The sequence below is a fragment of the Ursus maritimus genome, unplaced genomic scaffold (genome assembly GCF_017311325.1).
Source record: "Ursus maritimus isolate PB19 unplaced genomic scaffold, ASM1731132v1 scaffold_17, whole genome shotgun sequence".
NCBI classification, from domain to species: Eukaryota; Metazoa; Chordata; class Mammalia; order Carnivora; family Ursidae; genus Ursus; species Ursus maritimus.
This window is the reverse complement of record NW_024424119.1, coordinates 52826970-52839506: the sequence shown is the minus strand read 5'-3', so window position 1 is coordinate 52839506 and position 12537 is coordinate 52826970. Positions and strand designations below refer to the sequence as shown.

General features: G+C 56.8%; 1 protein-coding gene across 1 annotated transcript; it reads right to left on the bottom strand.

Moving 5' to 3' along the window:
- Window positions 1-4276: 4276 nt before the first annotated feature.
- On the bottom strand, window positions 4277-11550 carry LCN2 (lipocalin 2). The gene is made up of 8 exons (XM_008698716.2): window positions 11535-11550; window positions 7945-8121; window positions 7288-7424; window positions 5902-5981; window positions 5640-5759; window positions 5298-5399; window positions 4590-4623; window positions 4277-4468 (listed from the first exon to the last, which is right to left on the bottom strand). Exons 2-7 carry the CDS (start codon window positions 8080-8082, stop codon window positions 4601-4603), a joined length of 600 nt encoding a protein of 199 aa, XP_008696938.1. The 5' UTR covers window positions 8083-8121; window positions 11535-11550; the 3' UTR covers window positions 4277-4468; window positions 4590-4600.
- Between the last annotated feature and the right edge of the window lie 987 nt (window positions 11551-12537).

Below are 12537 nucleotides of genomic sequence, written 5' to 3'. Positions count from 1 at the left end.
ACCCCTTTTACCAGCTGAGAAAGGGAGGCCTGCCCCAAGTCACCCACCAAGCCACTGTCGCTCCTGAGCTGGACCCAGAGGTAGCATCCTGGCCAGGGGGCTGGCTGAGTTAGGCTCACTCACGGGGAGTCCCGTAGCTGTAGCTGCCAGGGGGCCCCCATGGCTGCAGCAGCCGGGTGCTGGTCTCACATCGGTGCTTCCTGTGGGCAGGACATCCTTGGGATAGGGGTCAGACCTGGGTATGTCCCGAACAGCCCTGCCATCCATCCCCCTCCCCGCCCCGCCCCCCGACGGCACAAGGGTCGCTGCATTCCATTGTGGCCTGGCCCTGGGAGCCCGAGCCCGCAATGGCAGGACCCAACGGGGACCTGGGTATGCTCCAAATTATGACAATGGGGGAGGGGATCATCTGTGTCCCAGAAGCTATCCCACCATCTCACCTGAGGAAGGTGGGGTCCACAGCCTGCCGTCAGAGCCACCACTGACATGCACACTGGCAGCCCTGCCTTCTCCTCCTTGAACCAGGTGGAATGGAGGTGAGGCCTGCCTTGAACCAGTGAGCAGGGCTGAGAAAGGAGGAGGCCTGGGCATCGGCCTTTGGCTGATGGATTAGAGGCCCTCCTTAGGACCACAGCATTTCGCCAACCAGGAAAGCAAAGCCCCGTGAGCCCTGACTGGCATAGAAACACCCGTATCCGAATGTGGCACACAGGTCTGCAGAGACACGGCAGAAACACAGGCCACCAACGTGGATGTGCTGACATAATCCAAACACATTTATCCCTTTAAGCACGAGACACCCAAACAAAAACACAGACACATGTTTTTCTCTTAAACGTGAAATCACACATGAGATCAATAGGACCTGACTCTGTCTAGACCAGGGGAAAACACGCAGACTCCAGGGCACAGGGGGAGGGGCAAACAAACCCGCAGAAAGTCACGTAGGTTCTCAGAAACAAGCCTAGGCATGCACAGATCTGCATACCCCACGGGTCACAGCAGGTGGCTGTGCGTGCGTGGAGCCAGCTGCTGCACCCAGGCATGCTTCTAGGCCGTAGGAGGGATGCCATCCCTCCCCTACCCCATCGCAACCTAGGCCTCCCCTACCCCATCTCAACCTAGGCTGCTGATGGGTGCCTGGTGAATAGACTGAAAATACCATGCCTTGAAGGTCGTGCGGTGAAGGTCATGCCTTATTTGTCTTGCCTTGAAAGTATTTTACCTTGGCTTGAAAAACCAGCTGTTTTTAACCCATGGGGAACACTAGAAACGTTTTACAAGGGGAAATTACCAAATTTTGTAGCCTAAGTAGAGGACATTGACAGAAAACAGTAAAGACAGAAATCCATCATGTTCTAAGCAACATTTCAACTCATGTGGTCCTTACAGACAACGTCCCTAGGAAATGGTTCCCGGTTGGGTTTTAGTTCAATTGGGTACTGGTTTCGGCCAACTCCGAGTGGAGGTCCCGAGGCCAGAAGTGGCTAGACCGGGAATGTGGAGGGGATCGCATTAGATCAATCAGGAGGAAACCTCACACGGGAGTCTTAAGATTGGCAGCCGTGCTAGTCACTTAGGTGGCTGTCCCATGCCCAAGACAGATGACTTTGTGTAAGGACAGCAGTAAAAAGAGGACATCAAGTTTCTGGGACATCAAGTTACCGTCCCGGCCAGGGTACTAACTTCCAGCCAAAAGGCAGGCCTTTTCCTCCCCATAGAGTAGCCATGGGCTAGAGGATTACATTACAGCCTAACCTAGTGACATGAAAGTGTTCCAATAAGACCATACTCCGTGAAGAGCCCCTGAAAGGAGAGTAAAGGAAGAGGAAAGTACTCACCAATTTTGCACCGAAACTCAGAGTCCGGATGTAAAGACTCAAAGCCCCACGTTGGGCGCCATATGATGAGGTTGGGGAATATCGGTGAGGTTCAGTGGGGTGGAGTCCGGAGCTGACGACCAAGAAAGAATTCTTGAGGCATCTTTGGTGCAAGATTGGTGGTTTATTAAAGCACGGGGACAGGACCCATGGGCAGAAAGAGCTGCTGCCCAGGTTGTGAAGGGTGGCTGATTATATGCTGTGGGGTTGGGGGAAGGAAAGGAAAAAGGGAGCTTGAGAAAATACTTTCATATGTTAAAGAAGACTCACAGGATACCGGAGGCCTTGCCATTGTCGGGTTAAGGTTGTTTACCCCTCTAGTAAGGTATTAACATGAAGATAGTTGGGAACTTACTGGAGGCTGCAGATTATAAGGACATTTAATTGTAACTACATTCCCTTCCAGAAGCTAGGTTATTGGTAGAAATGCCTCGTTCTTGTAAACTGCTAAGGCATTTGTAAACTGAGGGAGACTTAAGTCTTGCAGGATTGTGGTATCTATAGGTTAACTATTTCTCTGCCCTTTAGGGCAGCCAGGAGTGCCTGAGGAATGTCACCTACATCCCATGGGGGGGGGGGGCTTGCGGGGTGTCAGTTTCTGCTTTGTCCTCAGCTTGCCTTCTGTTCCCTCATCAATAGGAAGTATTTTGAGATGAGAGATTACCTCGGATTATCCAGGTGGGCCCTAAATGTAATCATAAGTGTCCCTACAAAGAGGGAGGCCGAGGGAAATTTTACTGCAAACAAGAGAGAAGGCCATGGGAGGACCTCAGCAGAGAGAGAGAGAGAGAGATCTGGCGATGCCACACTGCTATCTCTGAAGAAGGAAGAAAGAGCCCCAAGGCAAAGACGGGGATTCTCCCCGAGAGCCTCTGGAGGAAGCAGAGCCCTGCTGAGACTCCCGGTTTAGCTAGTGAAAGTGATTTCAGACTTTCGGCCTCCAGAAGCATAAAGGAATCAACGAGCATTGGCTTAAGATGCCGGCGTGTTATCATTTATTACAGCAGCAAAAGGAAACGAATAAAACCCGGCGACCCGGGAAGAAACACAAAGCCCCTTTGTGTCTTAGGAGTTTGATCCTGGGGGACCCGGCAGCCCCAGGTGGTGCCAGGAAGCTGCATGGCTTGGGCCAAAGCAAAGAAACTGTCTCTGTTGCCCGAAGTGGAGCCCAAGCACCAGGCATGCTGGGGGCAGCTTCCCAACAACCCCCCCCCCCCAAGCTCCTGGTGCACTGGCCCACAGTCCCTTGCGTGCCCTTCTCAGTGTGGGCCTTTCTGGGCTTGGGCAGAGGGAGGGGGAGAAGCAGACTCCCCGCTGAGCAGAGAGCCTGATGCGGGGCTCTGTGCAGTGCTCTGTGCAGGGTTTATCTCAGGAATCTGAGATCATGACCTGAGTTGAAGGCAGACACTTAACCAACTGAACCACCCAGGTGCCCCCTGACCCAGACTCCTAAGACTGCAGCCTATCTGGTGGCCCTGGGTCTCAGGCCTGTCCTGCCCCCTCAGGGCTAAGGCTAGGACTGCTCAGAGCGCCAGTATTTCCCCATTATCCTCCCTCCCCCACCCCTCCCCCCACCCAAGGGTAAGTTTGCAAGTCCCTGGGGTGGATGAAGCCTGCGTGTCTTCAGCACCTTGCTTCCTCTGGCCTCGGAACTTGCAAGGGGAGAAGCGGCCAGGGAGGGAGTTCAAGTGTGGGATGTTGTGTGACGCAGTTCAGATTGTGTGATGCGGACACAGAGGGGTGAACAGAGGCTGGTCAGGCCCCACACACAGGCCCAGCCAAGTGGTGGGTATAGGCCTGGAGCCCTCAAGTCTTCTGGAATCTGGATTTCTGGCAGCATATTCTCCTGTTTGCCTCCCCTGGCTCTGCCCCTGGTGATCCAAAGGTCATCACAGAGGAGAGATGTGGGTGAAGGACAGCACCGGAATGGGGTCAGTGTGGACACTGCCACCCACCAGTGGGCCCATAGGGGGCTGGCAGAGGGAAAGGGGACCACCTCTGGTGGTTCTGTGTGCTGGCACAGCCGCAAGCTGGGCATGCTTCTGCCCCACCCACCGCGTACCCCTCTTGCCCTGGCTGCAGTCTTCCAGGATCTACAGGGTCCTGGTGAAGGGTGGGTGACAGCACCTTAGCCCCCTGAAACCCCTCTCTGGCTCCCTGGCCCTGCTGCAGGTGTGAGAGTGTGCTGGGAGGCAGGGGCCAGTGAGGGCTGCTGCTGGTCTGGGGCTGGGCCTGGAGGTGGGAGCTACAAATGTTCAGTCGGAGCTGGACTGGGCTGCTGCAGCTTCCATCCATCTCTGGGGACCACGTCCCTGGGAGTGAGGCTAATAGGAGCCCGCCCTTTGCTCTTCTCCCTCTCAGACAGCCCAGGGGTCAAGGAGCACAGACTCAGGACCTGGGGGCATGTGTTTATTTAGCAAGCAAGGAGGGGTTCCATCAGAAGGGCAGCCTGGGGAGCAGCTGGTGGGCTATGCGGTGAGAAGGGTCTCGGGGCTCTCTCCTGGTGTCCGGGTTGGAGGGGACAGCTGGGCGGTGCCCTGGGCAGAGGTCGGTGTGAGGGTGATGGCGTGGAGAGAGACAGGGGGCACCTGAAAGAGAGTCAGGGGAATAAAGAGGGCAGTAGCGCTGGCCATGGGGGAGAAAGACAGGCCTGGGAACCCCTCCCACTGCACTCTGGCTCCCATCAGCCCCTTCCTGGGCCATACTCACGGCGTGCTCATTCAATCATCATCGATGCACTGGCCTGTGGGGGACAGAGTAGTCAGCATGGGCAGGGTGTGTGTGGGGGGGGATCCCTGACCTCCAGGGCCCCTGTACTGCCCCTGGGCTGCCCTGGGCCCCAGCCTGGTCCAGCTGCAGAAAATCTGGGGATCCCCTGCAGGATGGTGCAGCAGACAGGTGGCTGATGGGGGCAGGGGATGGGGAGAGAGGACAGAGGACAAGCAGACCTGGGTGACACCCATTCTCCAAAGGAGGCAGATGCGGCCCGGTCACATGCCTGCTTGGGCACCAGGCCTTCTGCCTGTTTCCCTGCTGAGTCCTGACAGCCCTGCAGCCTTGGGGAGCCACCAGCCCAGGTCAGGCCACCTGAGCACCTCCCAAGTCAGTGGTGAGCAAGCCCCAGGGCGAAGTGGAAGCTAGCCCAGGACAAGCAGACCTGGGCAGAGGGGAAGGTGGCCAGGCAAGGAGATGGAAACTTGGACCTGGGCTCTCGGTCAGGGAGGAACCCTTGGGGCCCACATTGCTGGGTGCCCCGCAGACCCCTGGGTGCAGCAGGGTCTTCCTGAACCCAAAGTGGATCCCAGGGGCTCCAGTGACTGCAGCAGGGGCCTGATCTCCCCTCCCCCCTCTCCCCTGTGAGGCAACATCAGACCCGGACAGTCCCCATGTCCCCTCCTCTCCCTAGCTAGCAATTACCAGTGGGAACAAAGAAGAGGATGTGGTTATCGGTGAGGCCCAGGGATTTGACAAAGAGGATGAAGTACTCCTTCAGATCATCGGGCACCATCTTGCTCCTTCCTATGGTCAAGACGGCCAGTGAGTGGCAGGCAAAGACTCCATAAACATGTTGTTGAACATGTGAATGAGGCCTCAGACCCCTTCCTTATGACGGGGTGGTGGGGACGGACCAGCAGAAAGACCTCTCTCCCACCTCCCAGGGGCTCAGAGTCAAGGGGACCCTGGGGGCTGGATGGGATGGGCCTCTTCTCTCCCAGCGTGAGCAGGAGCCAGTCCCAGAGGCGGTAGGTGAGGACCTACCATAGAGGGTCATCTTGAAGTACTCCCGGTTTTTGAAGAGTTTCTTAAAGAACAGGATGGCAAACTCATCGTAGTTGCTGGACACGACCCGCACGGTGTAGCTCTGCATTCCTTCGTAACCTGCGGGGTGGCCGGTGAGAGGTCAGCCCGCCCTGGCCGTGTGCGGGGGACTGTTTTTCCTCCCCAGTCCCGAAAGGACGGCATCTGTGTGGAGGGGCAGGGAGGTCTGTGCCCCTGGAGACCCGCCCCACTCAGGACTCACGTTCTATGTTGCCCAGGGTGAACTGGCCGGGCTTGGAACTTTGGACAAAAGTTCTCATCAAGCGTTCACAGAGCCCGTTCCTGTGGAAGCAAGAAATGGGTGGGGGAGAGGGTGACAGTCCAGCGGCCCCTGGGTGGCTCAGTCAGTTAGGCGTCTGACTCTTGATTTCAGCTCAGGTCCTGATCTCAGAGTCCTGGGATGGAGCCCTGAGTCGGGCTCCATGTTCAGGACAGTCTGCTTGAGATTCTCTCTCCCTCTCCCTCTGCCCCTGCCCCTGCTTGCGCATGCGGGCACATGCGCTCTCTAACAGATAAAATATTTTTTAAAAAAGGTGACAGCCCACCCGGTCATGGGAGGCCTGCAGCCCACGCTGCTCCGCTGGGTCTGGCTCTCACCCCATTGAACCCATCCCTGCCTGTCCCTGCTTGTCCCTGCCTGTCCCTGCCTGCTCTGTCCTGAGCCACCTGAGTCTCCTTCCAGCACTTTACTGTCCTTCCCTCGTCTGGGCTGTTTCCCCTCAGTGGCCTTCCCTCCATACTGTCCCCCCCACCCCAGGGATTTGTCCCCTACTCTTATCTTGGGGCTTCCTGCTGTAACCTCTCCTGGGGGATTCACCCTCCAAGGCTCCAGTCTGCTCAATGCCAGGAACTCCCTTAGCTCTTGGGCGAACCCTGACCTCTCATGTGCATCCCATCTGGTTCCCTGGCACCCCAGAGCTGATCTTCCCAAACCTGCCCTTCTTCTGTTCCTTGAACCACAAAGGCTCTAGCCCCATCCCCCAAGTGCCAGAGCCAGAAACCCATAGGAGCTGGGTAATCCTTGGCTCCCCTCTCTAGGTCTTCATCTGCCCCCACCCGGGTCATCTCCGACCTGGGACTGACCAGCCTCCCGGGCTGCACCCCCTCATTCTTCTCCCTGCTGCAGCCAGACCTGCTTGTCACCAGATCCCTTGGGTACCGGCATCTGAGGACTCTGCCACCGCAGCCACCACCCCCGGGCTGCACATCAGCTTCCACTCAGGGCAGCCGCGTGATGGTTTCCTGAAGGCGCTGTTGGCTCCTCCTCAAGGCCCAGCCTAGAGACCACCTCTCTGGAAGCCCCTGATGAAGCCCTAGGTGGGATTCCAGGCTGCATCCAGTGACCCTCCTCCCACTCCAGGACACCCAGCTCTCTCTGTCTCGTTTCCCTAGGACCGTCTGTGGTCTGCGCTGAAGTGACCGATAAATGTTGATCTAACAAGCGAAGGGGAGGGATCAAGGCAGGGGATCCCGTACCCAGCAGAAGGGTGAATGTCCACCTTGCTGCTTCAGTCACCCCTGGGCTTTAACATCAGTCTGCCTCTCAGACCCCCAGGCTGCCCCCCCCCACGGACGTGGTGGCTCTCACCTGACCAGGAGGGAGGTGACGCTGAAGGTGGTGTTGTCCAGCAGTCGGTACGTGGAGGAGTACATCTTCGCCTGCCCTTGTTTTCGTTTATTAATTGAATTCCCTGCTATGGCTATGACGTACCATTTTCCCTGGAACTACAGTGGGGGTGCCGATGATACACAGAGCCCAGGAAGAGCCCCTGGGGGCGCTGACTGCTCCCGTCCCTACAGGTACCTCTAGATGCCTGACCAGGACCCAGGAGCCCCTCTAACCGGGCAGTAGGGACCCCGACTGGCCACACGGACCTGCGCTGATGCAGCCTCAGGAGCGGGGGGGTCTCCAGGCCAGGAGGGAGTCCTGAGTCTGGTAGCGACAGGATGACCCTCAGCAAGTGACCAGCTGAAGTCCTGATCCTGTTTCCCCAGCATGCGGAGGGCATGAAGATGTCCCCCCCGCCTTGCAGAGACCATGGGGGTTACGGAAGGGGTTGTGGACCTGGGAAGTTCTGCTCCAGTGAGCCTCTAGTAGGCAAAGTTGGGGTGGGGCTGGGGGCACGGGGTATGACTTCCATCAGGGGACCCGAGGGCAGGCTGAGCTGAAGCTTATCCCGCCCTTACTCGCTCCGTAAGATTCTGCCCCGGGGCCTCCCTGCCGCTGTCCCTCCAGGCCCCTTACCTGCTCCTCCTTGAAGTCAGGCTGCAGGGGGATCTTGTTCAGAGCTGGGGCTGGGATCAGACTTCCGGAGGAGCCTTGGACTTGAGCCTGCAGGGTCGCTAGCAGGACAAGGCCCAGCCACAGGAGACCTTGGGCCATGACTTCAGGCCTTAGGAAACTCGGCGTGCCAGACAGCAGCTGAAGAGAAGCTAGTGAGAAGGCTACCCCAGGGATCCTATTTATGGTCCCTTGGCCAATGGCTCACTCCAGGGTGGAGCGAATTTATCCTTTGCCAAATCCAGGAAGGGTGAGGCAATTGCCATCAACTCAGGCTTAAATGTTTGGCAAGCTCACGGTCCCTTTCCCCCAGGTCAGGATTATGCAAGATGAGGGGCAAGAAGGCCAGGGACGGGGGGAGGGGGCATTCCCCAGAGTTCTACCTCTCTGCCAGGGACAAGGACTCCTTTGTGTGTGGTCCCTCGTCTCCAGTCTGGACAAGCTGTCATCCCTGACCTCTAGGAGCCTCTGCTCAGCCCAAGCCCAGGGTGGGCTAAAGGCAGAGAGGCCCCCTTCTCGCATCTGATGAAGGCAGACAATGCCTCACACCAACGGACTTTGTGCTACTGATGCGGGAACAGAAGGCCAGCTGAGGACAAAGCAGAACCCGCGCCCCGCAACCCCTCCCCATGGGATAGTTATGACATTCCTTAGGCTCCCCTGGCTGCCCTAAAGCTAAGGAAAGGAAAAACAAATAGTTAACTTATAGAGACCCCAATCTGGCAAGACAGGAGTCTCCCTCAGTTTACAAATGTCTTAGCAACCTACAAGAACAAAGCATTTCTATCAATAACCTAGCTTCCAGAAGGAAATGTCAACATAATTAAATGTCTTTATAACTGGGGCGCCTGGGTGGCTCAGTTGGTTAAGTGTCTGCCTTTGGATCAAGTCATGATCCAGGAGTCCTGGGATCCAGCCCGGCATCAAGCAGCGCGTCGGGCTCCCTGCTCAGCGGGGATCCTGCTTCTCCCTCTCCCTCTGCTGCTCCTCTGGCTTTTGCTCTTGTTCTCTCTCTCTCTCAAATAAATAAATAAATAAAATCTTAAAAAAAAAATGTCCTGGGGCACCTGGGTGGCTCAGTTGTTAAGCATTTGCCTTCGGCTCAGGGTGTGATCCCGGGGTCCTAGGATCGAGCCCCGCATCGAGCTCCTCCGCTGGGAGCCTGCTTCTTCCTCTCCCACTCCCCCTGCCTGTGTTCCCTCTCTCGCTGGCTGTCTCTCTCTCTGTCAAATAGATAAATAAAATCTTAAAAAAAAAATGTCCTTATAACCTGCAGCCCATTGACAGATACTTGAAGCAGGCAGAGTGTAATGTCCCTCTAGGAAGCTCCCAACTATCTTAGGTTAATGCCTTCCTGGAGGGAAAAACAACCTTGACAATGGCAAGGCCTGTATCCAGTGAGTCCAGTCTTCTTTAACATATGAAAATCCTTTGGAAACCTCCCTTTTCCTTACCTCCCCCAACTCCCAAGTACATAATCAGCCACCCGATCAAAACCCCGGTGCACTAGCTCTTTCTGCCCACGGGTCCTGTCCCCGTGCTTTAATAAACCACCGTTTTGCACTAAAGACTCTCAAGAATTCTTTCTTGGTCATCAGTTCCAGACCTCACTTAACTGCAAAACCCCATTACTACTTTCTGGTTCCCCTCCAGGGAAGGGGAAGCAGCTGAAAGTGGACCTTCCTGGCAGGGAAGGACACCGTATGTACCCTTCGCTCATGGAGCCCAGATCCTGGCTCCCCCAGGGACCCCACACCAGGCCCTGGCCCAGGGTGAGATACCCGTCCCCCAGTGAAGGCCTACTGGGCAGTGTTCCCACAGTGAGTCTGCCCCTCCCCTCCTCCACGTGCCACTGGCAGGGGTGGACCCAGACCTCAGCTGATCCCTAAGGGACTTGGCCCCTCCCGTGGGCCCAGTGGGCAGAGACCCCAGCGGGGCCTGCCAGCCGCAAATGAGACAGCTTGACAAAGCAGAGCTCTGAGACTGCAGTCCAACCTCCATCCTGGTGGGAGGACAATGAGGGATATGCCCCTGCACTGAGTGAAGAGGGCTGGGGGGCTGGGGCCCAAAGGGGGGCTCTCTACCCTGCTGCTCTGGACATCAGGTACTTTGGGTCACAGTGAATGCAAGGACTCGGCCTCATCCTTGAGAGAGCATTGACCCCATCTGGCATCTCCGGCTGTGGAGCCCAGCGGCCTAGGCCTGGCTCCCCAGAAGTGTTTCTGTCATGGCTGATCCCAGCTTTGTCCCGGAGGGAAGCAGTTTCCTCATGGGAGCCTGGTTGTCCATGGGAGGCAGTGAAGGGTCCCAGCCCCTGGGCTGAGAGCCTCCTGACCTGAGGCGGAACTGAGGGCTCACTGCCCTCAGATGTCTTCCAGGGACTCATTGGCTCTTCTACCTGCTACAGGGGAACCAGCTCCGCTAGTCTGGGCTTTGGGTGGTGGACCCTGAGAGAAGGGACTCTGGGGGTCCTGAGATGGGGGGGTTGGGGCAGCCTCTACCTCCCTGATGCCAGAAAGCGCCCCACAGGACCCCTGCCCTCTCAGGCCTGTCAGGGTGATGAAAGAGCAGGAAGTGAGGATGAGCAAATCTTCGAGGGAATGATGTTGCCACCAAAGCCCCCCTGCCCTCTGAAGGCCCAGTGGCCACCTCTCACCCCTCTCATCCCCACTCACCCCTCTCATCCCCCACTCACAGCCCCAGGAACTCCACCCCTGCTCCTCTCTTTGACCTTAAAAGGTATCTTTGAGTTTGCAATGAGGGCTGGATAGGAGGGAGGGGGAGACTGACAGATGGAGCCCCAGTAAGGAGGGAGCAGTGCCCCTAACTAGGGAGAGGCAGTGCCTTTCTGTCACTGGACAGAATATTCTAGACTTGAAAAGTCATGAGGTAGAGTGGCCAATGCACCTTTGCTATGAATTCATACCCCTGCTCACCTGGGTATGAAGTGAGGAGGGGTTAGGGCCAGGTCTGCAGCCTAAGAAAACCAGGGCCAGTTGCAAGAAGGGAGAAGGCCAGGCTCAGGGGCCCCTGGTTGAATCCTGACTCCTTGAGGTTTTGTCCACCCTTGCCCACCCCACCCCTGACAGTTTTCCCCTCTGTAAAGACAGCTGCATTGCAGGTGCTGTGAGGTATTGAAAAGAAAACCATAGGCCCAAAATGGATTCAATTATGCTAAGGGCCCTGCATCAGCAAGCCAAGACCTAACGCCTAACCCAACTGTCGTTTCGGCCCCCCGGTTGCCCCCACATGTAACCTTCGACCAGTCCACATGAAATTTCTGGGTCAGCACCATGAAATTTACTGAGCGACCCCTTCCATTTCCCTTAGGAGGCTGACCTTGCCTAAAACAATGGATTCTTTGATAATAGTTTCCTTTTTTCTGTTCCTTCTCTGCCTTTCCTTTTCTGCAGCTCAACAAAGCTCCATTCTGTTTGCTAGATGGGAAGCTGCCTGAATCATGAGTTATTCAATAAATCCAATTTGATGTTTTAAATTACTCAGCTGAATTTGTGTTCCCAGAGGCAAGGCACACAGGAGGGCGGTGTCTCTACCTGAGGCCATCTCGGAGCTTCTGAGCAAACCCAGTCTTCTCTTGATGCCGGCTCCAGGCTTGTCTCAGTTCCACTGGCCTTATCTGTCTGTTCTTATCTCTGTGTGGCTCGGCCTCAGCTGACAACTGGTGATGGCCGGCTCATCGCCCCATCCTTCCTGGCTGCCTCTCCCCTCTGGGGCCCAGCCCAGGAGCCGAGGGAGGGGTAAGAGTGAAGGGGACGAAGCCTGTGCACGGATTTGAGGCTCAGCAGGGTCCCAGGCATACTTCGTGGGGATCCAAGGATGGTCATGGCCACAGCCCGGGCAGAGATGAGGCCAAGCTGTGGCCAATCCCAGCCAACAAGATGTGGGTGCTGGGCTTGTTGGGGCTGGGGGGGCGGGACCAGCTGGATGGGCCCGCTGCATTGGGCCTTAGGAAGGGAGGAGTCCTGCAGGGCTTGGGGGTGGGGGTGGTCAGCTCAAGACCTACACCCACTTCATGCAAGCTGAGATTCAGCACTCTGGGACAGTGGGGGAGTTCTCCTGGCTTCCCACCACAGAGAAACACAGGTGTGGGTGACTTTTCTTTTCTGCCATCTCTCCAGAGACCCAGAGCAGGACTTGGAAGGCCCAGCCCCGGCTCTTCCCAGGAGGGACTTGGCCCCAAGGATTCTGTGTGCCATGTCGTGGACTCACATGAGTGAGCAATGTGGCCTTCAGGGTCCCGTCTACCCTAGAGCCCTTGGAGTTGGCCAGAGTCCAAACAGAAGGTCCACACCATGGTCCCCTGAGTGCTGGGGAGATGCCCCCAGGGGAACAATCATGGCCGCAGGAACTCTTGGTGTCCAAAGATGAGCCCTCCTTGGCCACTGCGGGTCCAAACACCCTGGAGGTGGAAGACCTGCTCCTCCAGAGCCTTGGCTTGAGTTTCAAGTTTCCAGAAGCAGTGTTCCAACGCCCAGGCCCCATGTGTCATGCTAGGGCTCACCAGGGAGCCTCAAGGATCTCCTGGCTCCTGTCCCT